Genomic DNA, 23,606 nt, shown 5'->3' with positions numbered 1-23,606 from the left:
TCAGGCTACACGGCCCCTGGGCCCGCTCCGCTACCCACAGGGCCATGTCCGATCCGAACCTAGACTCATGTCCAAATTCCTGCCCGCTCCCCGTAACCCTTAATTCCCTTTACTTCTAGGAAACTGTCTATTTCTGTTTTAAATTTATGTAATGATGTAGCCTCTACAGCTTTTTGGGGCAGCATATTCCATGGACCTACCACCCTCTGAGTGAAGTAGTTCCTCCTCATCTCAGTTTTGAAAGAGCAGCCCCTTATTCTAAGACTATGCCCCCTAGTTCTAGTTTCACCCATCATCGGGAACATCCTCCCCGCATCCACCCGATCCAACCCCTTCACAATCTTATATGTTTCAATAAGATCGCCTCTCATTCTTCTGAACTCCAATGAGTCCCAATCTACTCAACCTCTCCTCATATGTCCATCCCCTCATCCCCAGGATTAACCGGGTGAACCTTCTTTGTACTGACTCGAGAGCAAGTATGTCTTTTCTTAAGTATGGACACCAAAACTGTATGCAGTATTCCAGGTGCGGTCTCACCAATACCTTGTATAACTGAAGCAATACCTCCCTATGTTTATATTCTATCCCCCTAGCAATGAAAGCCAACATTCCATTGGCCTTCTTAATCACATGCTGCACCTGCATACTAACCTTTTGAGTTTCATGCACCAGGACCCCCAGATCCCTTTGTACTGCAGTACTTTCCAGTTCCTTGCCATTAAGATAATAACTTGCTCTACGATTTTTCCTGCCAAAGTGCATAACCTCACACTTTCCAGTATTGTATTCCATCTGCCAAATCTCTGCCCACTTACTTAGCCTGTCTATGTCCCCTTGCAGGTTTTTTATGTCCTCCTCACTCACGACTTTCCCTCCCATCTTAGTATCATCTGCAAACTTTGATATGTTACACTCGGTCCCCTCCTCCAAATCGTTAATATAGATTGTAAAGAGTTGGGGACCCAGCACTGACACCTGCGGAACACCACTAGTTACTGATTGCCAGTCTGAGAATGAACCATTTATCCCAACTCTCTGCCTTCTGTTAGATAGCCAATCCTCTATCCATGCCAGAATATTACCCCCAATCCCATGATGTTTTATCTTAAGCAATAATCTTTTGTGTGGCACCTTGTCAAATGCCTTTTGGAAGTCTAAATACACTACGTCCATTGGTTCCCCTTTATCCACCCTATATGTTACTTCCTCAAAGAACTCCAGCAAATTTGTCAAACATGACTTCCCCTTCATAAAACCATGCTGACTTTGTCCTATTAAATTATGATTATCCAAATGTCCTGTTACTGTCTCCTTAATAATGGACTCCAAAATTTTACCTACCACAGATGTTAGGCTAACCGGTCTATAGTTTCCAGCCTTCTGTCTACTGCCCTTTTTAAATAAGGGTGTTACATTAGCAGTTTTCCAGTCTGCCGGGACCTTTGCCGAATCCAGGGAGTTTTGGAAAATTATTACCAATGCATCCACAATCCCTACCGCCACTTCCCTCAAGACCCTAGGATGTAAGCCATCAGGTCCAGGTGATTTATCCGCCTTGAGTCCCATTATTTTACCGAGTACCACTTCCTTAGTGATTTTGATCGTGTTTAGCTCCTCCCCCCCTATAGCCCCCTGTTTGTCCAGTGTTGGGATATTCTTAGTGTCCTCTACTGTAAAGACTGATACAAAATATTCATTCAGTGTTTTTGCCATCTCCATATTTCCCACCATTAATTTCCCGGTCTCATCCGCTAAGGGACCAACATTTACTTTAGCCACCCTTTTTCTTTTTATATAACTATAAAAACTCTTACTATCTGTTTTTATATTTTTTGCTAATTTACTTTCATTATCTATCTTACCTTTCTTAATCAATCTTTTTGTTATTTTTTGCTGTCTTTTAAAGTTTTCCCAATCCTCTATCCTCCCACTAGATTTGGCTACCTTACATGCCCTTGTTTTTAGTCGAATACTATCCTTAATTTCTTTACTTAGCCACGGATGGCTGTCTTTTCTTTTACACCCTTTTCTTCTCAGTGGAATATATGTTTTTTGGAAGTTGTAAAATAACTCCTTAAATGTACACCACTGATCATGTATCGTCTTACCCTTTAATCTATTTTCCCAATCCACTCTACTCAATTCCGCTCTCATACCTTCATAGTCTCCTTTATTCAAGCTTAGCACGCTTGTTTGAGATCCAACCTTCTCACCCTCTAATTGAATAAGGAATTCAACCATGTTATGGTCACTCATTCCAAGGGGGTCCTTTACTGGGACATTTTTAATTAATCCTGTCTCGTTACACAGGACCAGATCTAAGGTTGCTTGCCCCCTGGTCGGTTCAGTTACATACTGCTCAAGAAACCCATCCCTAATACACTCAATGAACTCATCCTCAAGGCAGCCCTGCCCAATTTGATTTGTCCAATTAATATGATAGTTAAAATCCCCCATAATTATAGATGTTCCCTTATTCCAAGCCTCAACTATTTCCTGATTGGTACTCCGTCCAACAGAGTTGCAACTGTTCGGAGGCCTATAGACTACGCCCACTAGTGTTTTTTTCCCCTTATTATTCCTTACCTCCACCCAAACTGTTTCATTATCCTGATCTTTTGACCCAATATCATTTCTTTGTATTACTGTGATTCCTTCCTTTATTAACATAGCCACCCTACCTCCCCTTCCTTCCTGCCTGTCCTTCCTGATCGTTAAATAACCTGGTATGTTTAATTCCCAGGCATTGTCACCCTGCAGCCATGTTTCTGTAATGGCCACAAGATCATACCCATATGTCGTTATTTGTGCCATTAACTCGTCTATTTTGTTATGAATGCTACGTGCATTCAGATAGAGAACCTTCAAATATGTTTTGTGACACTTAGTTCCTGCTTTTGCCCTTTTTATTACTTTACCTATTACTCCATACCTTCTGCCCCTTCCTGACATGCTCTGGTTTTTAATTTCCCCACTGCTACCTAAGTCTATGACCTTCTCTCTTGTCATTTTTATTATTTGTTCTCTAGGAACCTCCCCCCCACTAGTTAGTTTAAAGCCCTCTCTACAGCCCTAGTTATATGATCCGCCAGGACTCTAGTCCCAGCACTGGCCAAGTGAAGCCCATCCCAACGAAACAGCTCCCTCCTGCCCCAGTACTGGTGCCAGTGTCCCAGGAAGCAAAACCCATTTCTCCCACACCAGTCTTTGAGCCACGCATTTAACTCTCTAATTTTATTTGTCCTAGCCAAATTCACTCGTGGCTCAGGTTATTACCCTTGAGGTTCTGTTTTTTAATTTGACCCCTAGCTGCTCATGCTCCTTTAACAGAACCGGCTTCCTAGTCCTATCTACATCGTTTGTACCAACATGGACCACGACAACTGGATCCACCTCCTCCCACTGCAAGTTTCTTTCCAGCCCAGAGGAGATGTCCTTAACCCTGGCATCGGGTAGGCAACACAGCCTTCGGGACTCTCGCTCTCAGCTGCAGAGAACTCTATCTATCCCCCTAATAATACTATCCCCTACCACTACAACATTTCTATTTACTCCCCGCTCTTGAATGGCCCCCTGTTCCACAGTGCTGTGGCCAGGTTGCTCATCCTCCCTGCAGTCCCTGCTCCTGTCCCCACAGGGAGTAAGAACCTCGAACCTGTTGGACAAGAGCAAGGGCTGCAGCTCCTCCAGCTCTACCTCCTGGATCCCCGTACCTGCCTCACTCGTAGTCGCACCGTCCTGTCCCTGACCATGGGCTACATCTGAATTAATTAACTTCATAGGTGTGACCACCTTCTGGTACACTGAGTCCAGGTACTTCTCCCCCTCCCTGATGTGTCGCAGTGTCTGAAGCTCAGACTCCAGCTCATCAACACGGAGCTGGAGTTCCTGTAGCAGCAGACACTTGTCACAGACGTAATCACCGTGAGCCTCAATAGGGTTCACCGGCTCCCACATCTCGCAACAGTAACACATCACCTGCTCCATTCTGTGTAATTAATTAAATTTTTTATTGTTAGTTATGGACACCCTCTGCCCGATTTTAGATGCTAGTATCCCCTTTAATTAATTGGATTTAAATTAAATCAATCCCTCTAGTTACACCAGTTAAATGGTTTACCAAGTCACTCTGCACCAGAAAAGCCTTATTAACTACAACCCACAGAGTTAAAGTTTGAGAAGAGCACCTGACACCCCACTTACCCAAACTCACAGCACTCTTTGATGACTCGCACTCAGTGCTTGCTCGCACTAGGGCTGGTCTTTTTATACTGTTTGTTTGTTTACAGCCAAATGAGTCACCCCTGCTGATTGGTTAGAAAACTGGTTTCCACTGCCTGCTGTGCTAATTTACTCCTACTGCAGTGTAACCTTGTTTTACTCTTCTTAAACCAACAGAATCACAAATATTTAACTTTTCCCCTTTACTTAAACTGCTTAAGTAATCTTATCAAGAATGATTTAAAGAGAAATAACAATTAAAGAACTCTCACACTTACCCAAACTCACAGCACTCTTTGATGACTCGCACTCATCGCACTCTGTGCTAGGGTGGAAGGCAGGAGAAATTAAATGCTGCAAATGGGGATGGCAGAATCATCAACAGCTGCCGCCTGAAAAAACGGGGGCAGGGGTTATAGTCTGAAATTGTTGAACTCAGTGCGGCAGCGGCGGGAATCTCAACGGCAGCAGTATATAAGGTAAGCCCGAGGCGCGGGTAGGCCTCAGTGCGGCAGCGGTGGGAATCTCAGCGGCGGCAGTATATAAGGTAAGCCCGAGGCGCGGGTAGGCGTACTAATCTCCAATCTCAGAGGGAGAGAAGTAAAAAGTAATCGAGGTGTGATGCCACCAGAAAGCAGGTAAGTGATTGGTTGGTGAGTATTTCTCTCTTTTTAAACTTTAACTCTGTGGTTTATAGTTTCTAAGCTCTCTGTGGTGTAGCGGGGACTGTTTGTAAACCAGGGCCCTTAAATATATCATTTAACTGTAGTGAAATTGGTGCGATTGATTTGTTTAATTTAATTCAACTTAATTAAAGGGTAAGTCATGGCAGGACAGCCTGGTATGCTCCTCCTGCCCTATGTGGGAACTCAGGGACACTTCCTGTGTCCCTGACAACCATGTGCGCAGGAAGTGTGTCTAGCTGCAGCTACTGACAGACCGCATTGCAGCGCTGGAGCAGCGATTTGATACATACTGGACCATTTGCGATGCTGAGGACGTCGTGAATAGCACATTTAATCAGTTGGTCACACCGCAGGTAAAGGTGGCACAGGCAGAAAGGGAGTGGGTAACCAACAGGCAGAGTAGTAGGCACAGGCAGGTAGTGCAGGGGTCCCCTGTGGCCATCTCCCTCTCAAACAGATATACCATTTTGGATACTGATGGGGAGGATGGCTTACCAGGGGAAGGCAGCAGCAGCCATCTTCCTGGCACCAGGGGTGGTTCTGCTGCCCAGGACGGGAGGAAAAAGAGGGGGAGAGCTATAGTAATAGGGGATTCTATTGTAAGGGGAATAGATAGGCATTTCTGCGGCCGCAAACGAGACTCCAGGATGGTGTGTTGCCTCCCTGGTGCAAGGGTCAAGGATGTCTCAGAGCGGCTGCAGAACATTTTGGAAGGGGAGGATGAACAGCCAGTTGTCGTGGTGCATATAGGTACCAACGATATAGGTAAAAACCGGGATGAGGGCCTAAAAGCTGAATATAGGGAGTTAGGAGGTAAATTAAAAAATAGGGCCTCAAAGGTAGTAATCTCAGGATTGCTACCAGTGCCACGTGCTAGTCAGAGTAGAAATAGAAAGATATTTCAGATGAATACATGGCTAGAGGAATGGTGCAAGGGGGAGGGATTCAAATTCCTGGGACATTGGAACCGGTTCTGGGGGAGGTGGGACCAGTACAAAACTGGACGGTTTGCACCTGGGCAGGGCCGGGACCGACGTCCTAGGGGGAGTGTTTGCTAATGCTCTGGGGAGGGTTTAAACTAAAATGGCAGGGGGTTGGGAACCTGAGTGGAGAGACAGAGGAAAGGGAAACAAGGATAAAAGCAAAAGACAGGAAGGAGAAAAACAAAAGTGGCAGGCAGGGAAATCAAGGGTTTAAATCAAACATGGCCACAGTAAATAATAATTCTAAAAGATCTAAGAGCGTTAAAAAAACAAGCCTAAGGCCTTGTGTCTTAATGCGAGGAGCATTCGTAATAAGGTGGATGAATTAGCTGCACAAATAGAGGTAAACGAGTATGATATGATTGGGATTACGGAAACATGGCTCCAGGGTGGCCAATGCTGGGAACTGAACATCCAGGGGTATTCAATATTAAGGAAAGATAGGCAAAAAGGAAAAAGAGGTGGGGTAGCATTTCTGGTTAAAGAGGGGATTAACACAATTGAAAGGAAGGATATTAGCTCTGATGATGTGGAAACTGTATGGGTAGAACTGAAAAATACCAGGGGGCAGAAAACGTTAGTGGGAGTGGTATATAGACCTCCAAACAGTAATGCGGAGGTCGGGGATGGCATTAAACGGGAAATTAGAGAAGCGTGCAATAAGGGCACAGCAGTTATCATGGGTGACTTTAATCTACATATAGATGGGGCTAACCAAATTAGTAACAATACTGTGGAGGAGGGATTCCTGGAGTGTATACGGGATGGTTTTCTGGACCAATATGTCGAGGCACCAAGTAGAGATCAGGCCATCTTAGACTGGGTATTATGTAATGAGAAAGAATTAATTAGCAATCTTGTTGTGCGAGGCCCCCTGGGTCAGAGCGATCATAAGATGATAGAATTCTTCATTAAGATGGAGTGTGAAATAGTTGACTCAGAGACTAGGGTCCTGAATTTAAATAAAGGAGACTACGATGGTATGAGGTGCGAGTTGGGTAGGATTGATTGGGGAATGTCACTCAAAGGGTTGACGGTGGAGGGGAATGGCAAACATTCAAAGATCGCATGGATGAACTGCAGAATTTGTTCATCCCAGTTTGGCATAAAAATAAAACAAAAAAGGTGACTCAACCGTGGCTAACAAGGGAAATTAGGGATAGCATAAGCTCCAAGGAGAGGACATATAAATTGGCCAGAAAAAGCAGTAAACCTGAGGATTGGGAGCAGTTTAGGATTCAGCAAAGGAGGACAAAGGGATTAATTAAAAGGGGGAAAATAGAGTGTGAGAGTAAGCTTTCAGGGAACATAAAAACTGACTGTAAAAGCCTCTATAGATATGTGAAGAGAAAAAGATTGGTGAAGTCAAGCGTAGGTCCCTTGCAGTCAGAATCAGGGGAATTTATAATGGGGAACAAAGAAATGGCAGACCAATTAAATACACATTTTGGTTCTGTCTTCACAAAGGAGGACACAAATAACCTCCCAGAGATGTCAGGGAACATAGGGGGAGAAATTCAGTATTGCCCCGTTTGGGGCGTAAGTATCAACCGGGCACGAAATTTTGCACCCGGCGCAAATTATCGCCACCTACTGGTAAATTGACCTGCTTCGCCCCAGGAGGTGTTTGGAGTGCTAAAACAGGTGCTGCACAACTGTCTTAAGGCGCTAAACCTCAGAAGTGAGGCGCTACCACCGAGGGCGGGCGCAGCGCAGGTGCAGCCAGTTAGCGATTGAACGCACACACACTGGCGCCGGTCAGCTCTTAAAGGGGAGGCTCGATTTTGGATTGCAGCCACACCCTGCGCATTGGAGCCCTAATTCTCGGCCTGGACAGACCTGCTGCCACATTCTTACATCTAGGACCATGGAGAGGGCCAGGGAGCGATCGCAGCGGCTCAGCGAGGGGGCCTTGCAGGTTCTGGTTGGCGCGGTGGAGTGCAGGCGATCTGTCCTGTTCCCGGACAGTGGCAGGAGGCCGCTGCCCAATGACTATCGCAAAGCTTGGAGGGAGGTGGCTCACCGAATGACCTCCAGCAGCATGGTGCCTAGGACCCCTGTGCAATGCAGGAAGAAGTTCAACGACCTCACTCGGGTCGTCAGGCTGAGTACCCTTTTCAGAATCCTCTTCATCTCTGCATGTCGACCTCACTTTATGGCCAAAGGGTCCTGAAAGCCCCCATGCCCAGCCCTCATCCAACACCAATGGGCCTTTCATGAAACTCACACACACATTCAGCACTTTAAACACTGTAAGGGCTATTCCACCATGGGTGGTAGTGCAGCCACGATCAGGGTTTCACATTGTAAGGGCTATTCCACAATGGGAGGCAGTGCAGCCAAGATCAGGGCTTCACACTGTAAGGGCTATTCCACCATGGGAGGCAGTGCAGCCAAGATCAGGGCTTCACACTGTAAGGGCTATTCCACCATGGGAGGCAGTGCAGCCAAGATCAGGGCTTCACACTGTACTAAAAGCCCGTCCTTTCTCTTGCAGGGCAAGCTGGCCCATAACAGGAGGCAGTAGCAACGGACCGGGGGAGGCCGGCCTGACCTTCAAGCCCTTACCGATCTGGAGCAGCGAGTCCAGCGGATTATGGCAGGCCGGATGATTGGCCCCGTCGCCACTGGAGATGCCGACCCCGTTCTGGACAGCAATGGTAAGGTCATCACATTTTTGACCTCTCTCCTTCCACTTGTGCCTCACACCAGCATCCTTTGCCACTCTCGAACCAATACAGTACATTGCAGCACTCATGCCTCCCTCGCTGCCACCCTGTCCTCACGCTAAAGCCACTCTTGTACCTCCCTGCTTTCAGATGCTGATTCGCTAGGTGAGGAGGTGGGCCCTCAAGCTGCCACTGTGAGTGACTCTGAAGGCGACGAGGAGGAGGAAGCCGTACCATCAGTGCCACCCTCAGCTGAGGCAGCCTGTGGCCATAATGGGGACACGCCTTCCCTGGAGGGGAGCAGGGGGGAATGGTCTGAGGAGGGTGAAGCTCCGGGGCCCAGCGGGCTGCAGCAACGCGGAGGGGGGGGTTTAGGGAAGCTCGGTGGCCTTCTCCCCGGAGGGAGAGTCTGGCCTCGAGTCCTGCTAGTGAGCGCAGAAGAGGTGCGGCTCCTCGCTGAAATGACCGCCCAGGCGCACTGAGCTCATGGCTGCAGTGGCAAGGATGCCCGAATCCATTGAGTCACTGGCAAGGAGTGTCCAGGACTTCGGCGCAGCACAGGCAAGGAGTGTCCAGGATATCGACGCAGCACAGGCAAGGAGTCTCCAGGACTTCGGCACAGCACAGGCGGCTGCCACGCAAGTGCTTAGTGCTGCATTGCAGTCAGTGGCAGGTCTCATGCAGACACAGATTGAGGCCACACGAGCACTGACTGTTGCCACCCTCGCTGGATCGGGCACGAATCGCCGGGGCCCTCGCCGCGCCGCAGCAGGCCAGCAGTCTGTGCTTCAGCAGATTGCTCCGCATGCTGCAGTGCTGACCCGTGGGAGTGCTAGTGTGTCGTCCGACCAGGGAGTTGCTGTCCTCTGTCAGGATGACAGCATTCCTGCTGCCAACACTGTCACTTCTCCACTGCAGCTGCCACCACCTGTAGGACAGACTGCTGCCGCCTATGCAGAGTTGGAGCAGTCAGCAGCCGGGCCCTCCAGGCCCAGAGCTGGTCCAGGCCGTCCCTTAAGGGCATCTGCAGTCTCAGTTTCTGACACTCAGCAGCCTTCCCCCAGCCTTGCTGCAGCCACTGGGGTCCCATTGTGGAGGAGCTGCAGGGTGGGAAGGGACGAATCTCGCAAGCAAAGCAGATCACCCTCGAAGGGCAAAAAGTAGGAGGTGTGGCAAAATGCTGTTAAATGTTTTATTGAAGGCCGAGGATCGTGGTCAGTTTTTGGTTACTGTTTTGTTCATTGTCTCCAGGTTGTGAGAGCCAGTTATGTGACTGACTCCTTTTTTTTGGGTTTCTCTCTATTACTTTGCATGCGGGAAAGGCACACAGTTTGTTAAATAAAGAAGTGCATTCAGAATGTGCATGTTTGCTCTTTGAAGTATTTGTTGCCTTAACCGGCTTAGGGGTTGCGGCATGGTTCCATTCATGTTCTTTGAATGGCAGAAGCCATTCCCTCAGAGAGGGCCTAGAACCGACTTGCTATAAGCCGCTGACATACGGCCCTTGCACTTTGTTCCTCCCTCCCGTCTTGGTGCTGCTGCTCCTCCTCCTCCTCCTCCTCCTCTGCTGGTGCTCCAATGTCTGGTGGCAGTGGCTGAGTCCTGAGGCTTGCCAGGTTATGCAGCATGCAGCACACAACAACGAAATGGGAGATTCGCTCAGGTGAGTACTGAAGGGCTCCTCCGGAATGGTCCAGACAGCGGAATCGTTGCTTGAGCACGCTGATTGTGTGCTCAATGATGTTCCTGTTCGCTTGATGGCTCTCATTTTATCGTTCTTCAGCAGGGGTGCTGGGCGAACGGAGCGGGGTCATCAGCCAGGTGCACAGAGGATAGCCCTTGTCCCCGAGAAACCAGCCTCCTGGGTGAGCCGGGGCCTTGAAAAGGTCTGCCACAGAAGTCTGGCGCAGGATGAAGGCGTCGTGGCTGCTGCCTGGAAAGCGGGCATTGACAGCGACTATCAGCTGTCTGCGGTCACAGACCAACTGGACGTTCAACGAATGGAACCCCTTCCGGTTGCGGTAATCCTCGGCATTCTCTTGTGGCGCCCGCAAAGCCACATGCGTGCAGTCAATGGCGCCCTAGACCGCTATTCTTGCAAATCCTATTGCGCGCTCTTGCTGCTTGTCCGGGGTCATGGGGAAGGAAATGTACTGACGTCTCCTTTTAAAGAGGGCATTCGTGACTTGACGGATGCAGCAATGCACCGCGAACTGGGAGATATTGGCAATGCCCCCAGTAGCGGATTGAAAGGAGCCGGTGGCATAGAAGTTGAGAGCCACTGTGACCTTCACTGCCACCGACAGAGACGTCCTGCTCCTCAGTTGAGGCTGCAGATCTGGCTGAAGCAGGCGGCAGAGCTCAGTGACCACCTCCCTGCTGAATCGCAGCCTCCGAAAACACTGCTCCTCAGACATGTTGAGGTATGAGAACTGTTGGAGGAAAACCCTGGGATGGTAAGGTCTCGTGTGCCGACGCCTGTTGGCCCTCCTCCGTCTAGCCATGATTGGCACTCTCTCTCGGCGTCTCTGTGCCCTCTCAATGTAATGGAGAAGCCCAGCGTTCCCACCCATTGCAGCCCCCATAGTATGTGGCCACTCAAGGTTATGCCAGTGAAAAAGCAAACCAACTACAAAGTACTGGTCAGAAGCCAAAAGTACCTCTGCGAGTGCTGACTCAATGCAGAATGCTCTCTCCCTTTGTCTCTCTGCAAATCTCTCTCTCTCACAGAAGGAGTGGTCCAGAAATGGCTACCACAAAGAAGCCATGGTGTGGAGATGCCGGTGTTGGACTGGAGTGGACAAATGTAAGAAATCACACAACACCAGGTTATAGTCCAACAGCTTTATTTGAAATCACAAGCTTTCGGAGCACTGCTCCTTCGTCAGGTGAAGTGGAGAGATGCATAAAAACACAGCTTATATAGTCAGAGAATAATGTCAGATGTTTACAGGTAATCTTTCTAACTGCCATTTATCACACCTCGGCAGAGAGATAATCACAGCAATCAAAGGTGTAAATGGTGTCCAAACAGGTCAGTCAGGAAAACATTACATCAAAGAGCAATGAGGTGGGGTCACAAGCGGTCAAATGTTGCAGATGCTGGGGTCTGTATGAAAAACAAAAAAACAGACAAAAAACATTTTTTTTGCTGGAAATCACAGCAGGTCCGGCCGCATCTGTGTGGAGAGAACAAGCCAACGACGACTCGAGTCTGGATGACCCTACGTCAGGTGGGGTTACATGTAGCGTGACATGAACCCAAGATCCCAGTTCAGGCCGTCCTCATGGGTGCGGAACTTGGCTATAAGTTTCTGCGCGATGATTTTGCGTTGTCGTGTGTCTCGAAGGCAGCCTTGGAGAATGCTTACCCGAAGATCGGAGGCTGAATGTCCTTGACTGCTGAAGTGTTCCCCGACTGGGAGGGAACACTCCTGCCTGGCGATTGTTGCGCGGTGTCCGTTCATCCGTTGTCGCAGTGTCTGCATGGTCTCGCCGATGTACCATGCTCCGGGGCATCCTTTCCTGCAACGTATGAGGTAGACAACGTTGGCCGAGTCACATGAGTATGTACCATGTACCTGGTGGGTGGTGTCCTCACGTGTGATGATGGTATCTGTGTTGATGATCTGGCATGTCTTGCAGAGGTTGCTGTGGCAGGGTTGTGTGGTGTCGTGGTCGCTGTTCTCCTGAAAGCTGGGTAATTTGCTGCGAACGATGGTCTGTTTGAGGTTAGGCGGCTGTTTGAAGGCGAGTAGTGGAGGCGTGGGGATGGCCTTAGCGAGATGTTTGTCGTCATCGATGACATGTTGAAGGCTGCGAAGAACATGGCGTAGTTTCTCCGCTCCGGGGAAGTACTGGACGACGAAGGGTACTCTGTTGGTTGTGTCCAGTGTTTGTCTTCTGAGGAGGTCTATGCGATTTTTCGCTGTGGCCCGTCGGAACTGTCGATCGACGAGTCGAGCGTCATATCCCGTTCTTACGAGGGCGTCTTTCAGTGTCTGTAGGTGTCCATCGCGTTCCTCCTCGTCTGAGCAGATCCTGTGTATTCGCAGGGCTTGTCCATAGGGGATGGCTTCTTTAACGTGGTTAGGGTGGAAGCTGGAGAAGTGGAGCATCGTGAGGTTGTCCGTGGGCTTGCAGTAGAGTGAAGTGCTGAGGTGTCCGTCTTTGATGGAGATTCGTGTGTCCAAGAATGAAACCGATTCTGAGGAGTAGTCCATGGTGAGTTTGATGGTGGGATGGAACTTGTTGATGTTATCGTGTAGTCTTTTCAGTGATTCTTCGCCGTGGGTCCATAGGAAGAAAATGTCGTTGATGTATCTGGTGTATAGCGTTGGTTGGAGGTCCTGTGCAACGAAGAAGTCTGAATAAGCTGTGTTTTTATGCATCTCTCCACTTCACCTGACGAAGGAGCAGCGCTCCGAAAGCTTGTGAAATCAAATAAAGCTATTGGACTATAACCTGGTGTTGTGTGATTTCTTACAAAGAAGCCAGGAAGAGCCCCCTTTAAATAGCGCCCCCACCAGCCCCACAGCGACTGGGAACCGTTCCAGTCAACCAGTCGCTGGGAGCGCCAGGCGCACAGAAGGGGGGCGCCACTGAATTTCCGGTTCGGGGCGCCAGGATCTGCGTGCGCAGCTGAGCGGGCGTTGCGGTTTAGCGCCGCCGCTAAATGTCCGCTCAATTTCATGAGAGGCGCAGGTCTCGCCGCGCCCGGGCGCTAGCCGCCTCACGCCCCACTTATCGCCCTCTTAAGGCGCTAACGGGTGGTGCAGCCAACTGAATTTCTCCCCCTATAGGGTCTAATGATAGGGAGGAACTGATAGAAATCAGTATTTGTAGGGAAATGGTGTTAGGGAAATTGATGGGATTGAGGGCCGATAAATCCCCAGGGCCTGATAATCTACATCCTAGGGTACTTAAGGAAGTGGCCCTAGAAATAGTAGATGCATTGCTGGTCATCTTCCAAAATTCAATAGACTCCAGAACAGTACCCATGGATTGGCGGGTAGCTAATGTTACCCCACTGTTCAAAAAGGGTGGTAGAGAGAAAACGGGGAATTACAGACCGGTAAGCCTGACATCGGTAGTGGGGAAAATGTTAGAGCTCATTATAAAGGATGTAATAGCAGAGCACTTGGAAATAAAGTGACCGGATCCGACAAAGTCAACATGGATTTACAAAAGGTAAATCACGCTTGACTAATCTACTGGAATTTTTTGAGGATGTAACTGGTAAAATAGATAAGGGAGAACCAGTGGAGGTGGTGTATTTGGATTTTCAAAAGGCTTTCGATAAGGTTCCGCATAAGAGATTAGCGTGTAAAATTAAGGCACATGGGATTGGGGGCAAGGTATTGACTTGGATAGAGAACTGGTTGGCTGGCAGACAGAAAGCAAAGAGTTGGAATAAACGGGTCTTTTTCCGAGTGGCAAGCAGTGACTAGTGGGGTACCGCAGGGATCGGTCCTTGGACCCCAGCTATTCACAATATATATTAATGATCTGGACGAGGGAACTAGATGTAATATCTCCAAGTTTGCAGATGACACAAAGCTGGGTGGGCGTGTGTGCTGTGAGGAGGATGCCGAGAAACTCCAGTATGATTTGGACAGGTTGGGTGATTGGGCAGAAGCATGGCAGATGCAATATAACGTGGATAAATGCGAGGTTATCCACTTTGGTGTCAAAAACAGGAAGACAGAGTATTATCTGAATGGCAATAGATTGGGAAAAGGGGATGTGCAATGAGACCTGGGCGTCCTTGTGCACCAGTCGCTGAAAGTAAGCATGCAGGTGCAGCAGGCGGTTAAGAAGGCAAATGGTATGTTGGCCTTCGTAGCGAGAGGGTTTGAGTACAGGAACAAGGATGTCTTGCTGCAGTTGTACAGGGCCTTGGTGAGACCACATCTTGAGTATTGTGTGCAGTTTTGTTCGCCTTAACTGAGGAAGGATGTTCTTGCCACGGAAGGAGTGCAGCGAAGATTCACCAGGCTGATACCTGGGATGGCAGGAATGACGTACGAGGAGAGATTGAGTCGATGGGTATTGTACTCGCTGGAGTTTAGAAGAATGAGAGGGGATCTCATCGAAACTTATAAAATTCTAACAGGACTGGACAGACTAGATGCTGGAAGGATGTTCCCGATGGTCGGGGAGTCCAGAACCAGGGGTCACAGTCTAAGGATAAGGGGTAAGCCATTTAGGACAGAGATGAGGAGGAATTTCTTCACCCAGAGAGTGGTGAACCTGTGGAATTCTCTACCAAAGAAGGCAGTGGAGACCAATTCATTAAATATATTCAAGAAGGAGTTGGATATATTTCTTAAGGCTAAAGGGATCAAGGGATATGGAGAGAAGGCAGGAACAGGGTACTGAATTTGGATGATCAGCCATGATCTCATTGAATGACGGAGCAGGCTCGAGGGGCCGAATGGCCTACTCCTGCTCCTATCTTCTATGTTTCTATGTTAACTCAATATTGAGTCCAGAAGGCTGTGAAGTGCCTAATCAAAAGATGAGGTGTTGTTCCTCGAGCTTACGTTGTGCTTCATTGGAACAGTGCAAGAGGCCGAGGACAGAGTGTGATTGGAGCGGAGAATTAAAGTGACAAGTGACCGGAAGCTCGGGGTCACCCTTCCAGTCGCTTGTCACTTTAATTATCTGCTCCGCTCCCACTCTGACCTCTCTTGCTTACACTCTTCCAATGAAGCTCAGCATAAGTTCGAGGAACAGCGCCTCATCTTTGAGTTCAACAATTTCAGACTAGAACCCCTGCCCCCGTTTTTTCAGGCGGCAGCTGTTGATGATTCTGCCATCCCCATTTGCAACAGATGCTGCCTGACCTGCTGAGTGTTTCCAGCATTTTCTGTTGTTATTTCAGATTTCCAGCATCCGGAGTATTTTGCTATTGCATCTTGGATCTTAGTTTGAAAGTGCAGTTGTATGTGATTTGGGAAAGAGTGAAGGGATAATTAGAAGTCCTAGCCCTTTCGGGCTACCCCAGATCAGGCGTATTCCCCAGATGTTCACCTTCAACTTAAGTTATAGATAGCCGAATTCCATAAGGCGCTTAAATGGGTCTAAAGGTTCAGGCTATCTCTCCCTAAAGGAAAGGAATGACTGAAGATGTTACTGTCCTCCAGATAGCATTTTTAATACGTTTACCCAGACTGTAACCTTCTGGATATTATGAGGGTCCGGAATACCCCCAGAATTCTGCAACTCCTTACAAAAAAATGTGTACAGAAATTAGGTTCGCGAGTTTATACAGAAATACTCTTTTTGACAATTCTAAAAATATATAGGCCCAGTGCAATGTATATACCTTTAAGGGGGGAACTACTTTTTACAGCTCATGTATACTGTAGTACCGGCAGTGACCACACCTGTATATAGCACTGAGTAATAATCTGTACAGTCAGTTCCAGAGTGAGCCACGTTGAGTAAACACCTGTTGTACCGTTCTCCTGCAGTCTGTGTCTTACTACTGACGGACACAACATTGGCGACGAGGCAAATTCGTTCCTACCTGCAACTCTGCATCACCTCCCAGGGATTCGTTCCTGGAGACCAGTAGATTGGAGGTCAAGGCCAGAGACACGGGCGTCGACCACGGGCAACCGCCCAGTCATCCAGCAGAGACTCGAGAATTGCGGGGGAGGCTGTTGAGAGCCAGGCTTGGCTTTCCAGTCGCGGTGTTCCAGCGAAACGGGCTGGCAACAGGTAGTGCGCAGACCCTTCCCGGACAGCGGCGGGCTAGAGCCCGACCAAGCGGCACAGCAAAGGGCCGAGCAGCGTCGACGGGAGAGAGAGGGCAGAGCGCACAGGGTGCAACCAGTGTTCAGGGGCCGAGCAGCGTCGAGGAGAGGGAGAGAGACGTGCAGAAACACGCGAGGCGCCGCTATTGCCACGAGGACCGCCGAGAGCGGCATTGGCAGCAGCGCAGGAGAAGCGCGGGAAACCTACAGGGCGCCGCCATTGCCACGAGGACCGCCGAGAGCGGCGTTGGCAGCAGCGGGGAGGAAGGAAAGCGCGGGAGACGCCATTTTAAGCTATTGTAAACCACACCCAAAATGCCGAAGAGTGGCAGTATCACCGCATTTGACAATGAAGTCGAAGATTGGACTACATATGTCGAACGAATAGAGGTATACTGCAAGGCAAATGAGGTGTCACATGACAAGAAAGCGCCAGTATTGTTAAATTTAATGGGTGCAAAGACGTATGGCTTATTACGAAATCTAGTAACCCCAGCTAAGCCAGTGGAAAAGAGTTTTGGAGACATAGTGACGATACTACAGGAACATTTAAACCCCACACCGCTGCTGATAGCAGAAAGATTCAAGTTTCACAAACGGAACCAGCAGAAGGATGAAAGCAATGCTGAATATTTAACAGAACTGCGCAAACTATCGAAACACTGCCAGTTTGGAACGGGACTGGCAGATACCTTAAGGGACAAGTTTGTGTGTGGGCTTCAAAGTGAAGGAACCCAGAAACGGCTTTTATCTGAAAAGGACCTTACGCTGGACAAGACTTTCAGCATTGCGGTATCATATGAAGCAGCAGCACGGGGCGCTACAGAGATACAACAGAGACCGCAAGAATATGGCACAAACAAAATGTCATACAGAACAGAGAAGTGCTATCGCTGCAGCAGAACAACACACGACCACAATGATTGCTGGTTCAAAGACAAAGTGTGCAGACAGTGTGGAAAAGTAGGACACATAGCACGAGTCTGCAGGTCGGGAAAGAAAACCAGCAATAAGAAATCTCCAAAAGAAAAGTACAAGAAGGTACATAAGGTGACAGAGAATAGTTCAGACGAACAAAAGAGCGATACCGACTCCGAAAACAGGGAGCTGAGTTGTCTGAAACTACATAATGTGATCAAGACGGAGGATCACCGAACCATTTGGGTCACTCTCAAGATAGCAGGAGTCCAGGTAAAAATGGAATTGGACACAGGATCAGCCCTAACAGTCATAAACCGACGGGACTATGAGCGGCTATTCTAACAAATACCCTCGAGAGACACAAAAATTATTTTGAAGACGTACACGGGGCAAAAAGTCTACCCCAAAGGAAAAATAAGGGTGACTGTTATATATAATGGTAAGGAAACACCAAAACTAGTCCTGTATGTATTGCAAGATGGAGGACCACCATGACTGGGACGTGAAAGGATCTGGAAAATACAGCTGGATTGGCATTCCATACAAGCACTGACTGTGGCTGCCAAAAAGGATGACGACGTCACACCTGGGCGACTGTCAAAGATCCTAACCGACGCGCAAATAGTGTTCCAGCAAGGACTCGGAACACTAAAAGGCATGACAGCAACAATTAAAATCGAAGAAAACGCAAGCCCAAAATTTTTTAAGGCCAGACCGGTACCTTATGCGATCCGCACAGCCGTCGAAGCAGAGCTGGAGAGTTTGGAACGTTCAGGAGTACTGTCCAAGGTAGACTGGAGCAAGTGGGCTACACCCATCGTCCCTGTGATGAAAAAGTCGTTGAGCAGCACGCCTGGGGAACCAAGGAAGGTTCGCATCTGTGGGGACTTTAAGGTAACAGTGAACCCAGTCCTTCACACCATGCAATATCCACTTCCGCGGATTGAAGATATTTTCACCTCGCTATCTAGAGGGAAACGCTTCACTAAGATTGATCTGGCCCAGGCGTATCTGCAAATGGAAGTAGAAGAAGCATCAAAAAAATACCTCACAATCAACACCCATAAAGGTCTCTACCAATATAACCGGCTGGTATTCGGGGTAGCATCAGCTCCGGTTATTTGGCAAAGGGCAATGGAACAAATCCTGCAAGGGATCCCAGGGACCCAGTGTTATTTGGACGACATCCTGGTCACGGGCGAAAATGACAGTGATCACCTCGCCAACCTGGAGCAGGTGCTCACTAGATTGAAGGAATATGGGCTCCGAGCTAACCACCCCAACTGCGAGTTTTTTAAAAAACAGATCTCGTATTGTGGCCACGTTATCGATAAAGAGGGGTTACATAAGTCCACAGAAAAGATTGAGGCAGTAGTCAAGGCTCCAGCACCGGAAAACGTGTCACAACTGAGGTCGCTCCTCGGGCTGGTAAACAACTACCATAAGTTCTTGCCAAATTTGTCTACAATACTACACCCACTGAACACCCGACTGCAAACTGGAGTGCCATGGAAGTGGAGTGACGAATGTAAATGAGCTTTCCAGAAGAGCAAAACACTAATCACATCGAAAGAGGTATTGGCGCATTTCAACCCAGCACTACCAATTCGGTTGGCGTGTGATGCATCACCCTACAGCATTGGAGCGGTGCTGTCGCACAAATTCTCGGACGGCTCAGAGAGGCCAATAGCCTTTGCGTCACGATCACTAACCTCAGCCGAGCGTAACTACGCCCAGATTAACAGGGAGGCCCTCAGCCTAGTGTGGGGAGTGAAAAAGTTCAATCACTATCTGCACGGGCAGAAATTCACCTTGCTGACTGACCACCAGCCTCTTGTCTCCATTTTTAATCCGAAGAAGGGCGTACCGGTGATGACTGCACAACGACTACAAAGATGGTCACTCTTTCTAGGGGCGCACCACTATGAGATTGAATAGAAGGGCACGAAACAGCATGGAAATGCTGATGGGCTATCACGCCTGCCACTGCCTACTGCGGAGGAAGCACCAGCAGTGGATCCTGTCGAAATATTTCATTCTGTTGTGTATGTACCTTTAAGGGAATAACTGGTCTCAGACTGCAGTACTGGCAGTGACCACCCCTGTATAAAAGGCCCTAGCAGGCTTCTGTAGTGTCAGTTTCCAGTTTGTCTCCATTCAGTAAAGACTTGTTATAATCAACTCCTGCAGTCCGTGTCTCAATTATACACGGACATGATACTGGCGACGAGTAAGAAACGAACTTACCTGCAACTCAGCAGCATCTCAGACGACGTTATTGAAGGTCGAAGCCAGAAGAAAGAAGAAAAAAAAAAAATCCAAAGAAACTCGAGAAACGGGCGTCGACCGTGGGCAACCGCCCTCCAAATCATCGAATTGAAAAGTGCAGGAGAGTCTGTCGAGAGCCAGGCTTGGTCTCCAGTCTGTGGTTTCCCAGCTAATCGGGCTGGTGGCAGGTAGTGCACTGATCCTTCCTGGGCTGCGGCGGGCTAGAGCTCGATCGGGTGGCTCTGCAATGGGGCTGGGCAGCGAGTCAGCAAGCAAAGAGAGAGAGGGTGGAGCACACAGGGCGCGGCCGGTGCTTCGCAGCCGGGCAGCGTTCGGACCCAAGAAGAGGGGGGGGAAGTGTCCCAGAGGGTCCACTCCATGACGGGAATGGTCCTTCAATTAACGGAGCAAATATTGAAGCGCGATAGAAAAATAAAAATACCGCGGAGAGCGGCATTGGCAGCAGCGATCGGGGAGGTGCGAAGACCATAGGGCGTCGCCATTACAGGATAGTAAAATAAATATAATCGCCAGCAACAGCGTTGGCAGCAGCGGCAGCGGTGGGAAAGCGCGGGAGGCGCCATCTGAACTCGGCGGGGAAGAAGGAAAAGCGCAGGAGGCGCCATTTTGATCCATCGGGGACGAAGGCAAAGCGTGGGAGGCGCCATCTTAGATTTTCAAGATGCCAAAGACTGGCGATATCACTGCCTTCGATAATGCAATAGAAGACTGGACCACGTATGTGGAAAGAGTCGAGGTATATTGCGAGGCAAACGAAATAGCCGATGAGAAAAAGGCATCGGTATTGCTAAATTTAATGGGCGCAAGAACGTACGGCCTATTGCAGGACCTGATTACTCCAGCCAAACCGAAGGCGAAGAGTTTTAACGAAATTGTTGCTGTCCTACAGGAACACCTAAACCCTGCACCGCTGTTGATAGCAGAAAGATTTAAATTCCACAGGAGAAATCAGCATAAAAATGAGAGCAATGCTGATTACCTTACGGAACTACGCAAGCTATCAAAGCACTGCCAGTTCGGAGCAGGACTGGCAGATACCTTACGGGACAAATTTGTCTGTGGACTCCTGAGTGAAGGAACCCAGAAGAGGTTACTCTCAGAGAAAGAGCTGATGCTAGATAAGGCTTTCAGCGTGGCAGTATCGTACGAAGCAGCAGCAACGGGAGCTGCGGAAATACAACAAAAGCCACAGGAATACGGCACCCACGAAATGACACGGGGATTTGCAAAATGTTATCGCTGCGGCAGAACAAACCATGACCAGAAGGACTGCTGGTCCAAGGACAAAATATGCAGGCAATGCGGAAAGATGGGACACATTGCATGAGTTTGCAGGTCTGGGAAGAAGACCAACGACAACAAAAAGGCTACTAAGGAACCGTACAGGGAAGTACAAAAGATGACGGACAGTAGTTCCGAAGACTTGATGAGCAATAGTGAATCCGGAAACAAGAGACTAAGCTGTCTCAAACTTCACAACGTAATCGCAAAAGAGGATCACCGAACCATTTGGGTCACCCTCATGATAGCAGGGTCCCAAGTCAAAATGGAATTGGATACAGGATCAGCTCTAACCATCATGAATCGACGAGACTACGAGCGGCTATTCTCACACATACCCTTGAGAGAGACATCCATTGTCTTGAGGATGTATACGGGGCAAAACGTATACCCCAGAGGAAAAATAAGGGTGCCTGTCGAATACAACGGCAAGAAAATACGGAAATTGTATCTCTACATTCTGCAAGATGGTGGACCACCGTTATTGGGACGTGAATGGATCAGAAAGATAAGTTTAGACCGGCACTCCATTCAGGCACTGACGGTGGCTGGTAAAAAGGATAACGACATCACTCCTGGACGATTGTCAACAATCTTAGCTGATGCCAAAGAGGTATTTCAACAAGAACTGGGCACTCTTAAAGGCGTAACCGCCTCGATAAAAATAGAGGAGAATGCAATGCCCAAGTTTTTCAAAGCAACACCGGTAGCATATGCAATTTGCCCAGCCGTCGAGGCAGAACTGGAGAATCTGGAGAAGGCAGGCATGTTATCTAAGGTAGACTGGAGCGAGTGGGCGACACCCATCGTTCCTGTCATGAAGAAAACGTTAAACAATAAGTCTGAGGAGCCAAGGAAGGTTCGCATCTGTGGGGACTTCAAGGTGACGGTGAACCTAATCCTTCACACAGTACAATATCCTCTTCCAAGGATAGAAGATATCTTCGCCTCACTATCTGGAGGGAAGCGTTTTACAAAACTTGACCTAGCACAAGCATATTTGCAGATGGAGGTTGAAGAATCCTCTAGGAAGTATCTCACGATAAACACTCACAAAGGTCTTTACCAGTATAATCGACTGGTATTCGGAGTAGCATCAGCTCTGGCGATATGGCAAAGAGCGATGGAACAAGTCCTGCAAGGGATTCCGGGGACTCAGTGTTACTTGGATGACATCCTTGTGACAGGTGAAGACGACAGTGAACACCTTGCCAACCTAGAGCAGGTGCTCACTAGACTACGTGAACATGGGCTACGAGCGAATCGCCCTAAGTGCGAGTTTTTTAAGAAACAGATATCGTATTGTGGCCACTTGATTGATGAAGAGGGGTTGCATAAGTCCCTGACAAAATTGAAGCGGTAGTTAAAGCTCCAGCACCTGAAAATGTGTCGCAACTGAGGTCATTCCTCGGATTGGTGTATTACTACCATAAGTTTTTGCCAAATTTGTCCACAATTCTGCACCCACTGAACGCCCTACTACGAACGGGAGTAGCATGGAAATGGAGCGATGAATGTAAGCGGGCCTTTCAGAAGAGTAAGGACCTAATCACTTCAAGAGAAGTATTGGCTCACTACAACCCATCACTACCGATAAGACTGGCGTGTGATGCGTCTCCCTACGGTGTTGGGGCGGTACTGTCACATAAATTTCTTGATGGTTCAGAGAGGCCGATAGCTTTTGCGTCACGCTCGTTAACTTCAGCCGAGCGTAACTACGCCCAGATTGACAGAGAGGCCCTCAGCCTGGTGTGGGGGGTGAAGAAGTTCAATCACTACCTGCACAGTCAGAAATTTACTCTACTAACTGATCATCAACCTCTCGTCTCCATTTTCAATCCTCAGAAGGGCGTACCGATAATGACGGCACAACGGCTACAGAGGTGGTCCCTTTTCCTAGGGGCACACCAATATGACATCGAGTACAAAGGAACTAAACAGCATGGGAATGCTGATGGATTGTCGCGCCTACCGTTGCCGACGGTGGAAGAAGAACTGGCAGTGGATCCAGTGGAGTTATTCCACTCGACTATAGTCGAATGGCTCCCTGTGACGAATGCAAACATAGAAAAGGAAACACGAAATGACCCGACACTATCCCGGGTCTATGATTTAACGGTGAAGGGATGGCCAGCACATGGCGAACCACTGCTGTCAGCATTCTCGCCGAGAAGAGAACAGCTGTCAGTGTGCAGAGGAACCTTGATGTGTGGATCCAGAGTAGTAATTCCACCCAAAATGAAGGATAGAGTGCTCAATGAGCTTCATGAGGGTCATCTGGGAAGGTAAAAATGAAGAACTTAGCCAGAGCGTTTGTGTGGTGGCCGGGAATGGATAGAGAAATCGAAGAGATGACCAAGAGCTGTACAGGATGCCAGAAGGTCCAAAACGCCCCACCACAAGCCCCTCTACATCCATGGGAGTGGCCCTCATCTCCATGGCAAAAGGTGCACATTGATTTTGCTGGTCCCTTTATGGACTCGATGTTTTTAATTGCGGTGGATGCACATTCAAAGTGGCCAGAGGTAATAAAAATGTCCTCAACCACCACAGAAAAAACTATCACAGTCTTACGAACCATATTCGCCAGGAATGGGCTGCCTGAACAGATTTGCTCTGACAATGGACCACAGTTTGTGTCTGAAGAGTTCCGGAGGTTCTTAAAGAACAATGGTGTTAAGCATTACACATCCGCCCCATATCATTCAGCCACTAATGGATTGGCCGAGAGGTTTGTTCAAACATTCAAGAAGGCTATCAAGGCAATGTGTAATGGAGATATACCCCTAC

The 23,606-nt window shown here is 48.6% G+C and overlaps 1 protein-coding gene across 12 annotated transcripts in view; it reads right to left on the bottom strand.

Annotated features, from left to right (window-relative positions):
* Positions 1-23,606, bottom strand: part of LOC147124368 (protein prune homolog 2-like) — a 716,966-nt gene that overhangs the window by 95,830 nt on the left and 597,530 nt on the right. For 10 of the 12 annotated variants that reach the window (XM_085985968.1, XM_085985885.1, XM_085985895.1 and 7 more), the window contains one exon: positions 4,503-4,544. The exons of 1 other annotated variant lie outside the window; for it this stretch is intronic. In XM_085985968.1, the coding sequence (XP_085842094.1) occupies positions 4,503-4,544 (42 nt within the window). Of the gene's footprint in view, positions 1-4,502; positions 4,550-23,606 lie in introns of all 12 variants that reach the window. One more of the 12 variants, XM_085985977.1, reaches the window with a different exon arrangement.

This window comes from Somniosus microcephalus, chromosome 1 (assembly GCF_052327205.1).
Source record: "Somniosus microcephalus isolate GS21.2 chromosome 1, FLI_Smic_1.0, whole genome shotgun sequence".
In the NCBI taxonomy this organism is placed as follows: domain Eukaryota; kingdom Metazoa; phylum Chordata; class Chondrichthyes; order Squaliformes; family Somniosidae; genus Somniosus; species Somniosus microcephalus.
Note: the sequence above shows the minus strand (reverse complement) of the source record. Positions and strands in the feature narration are given on the sequence as shown.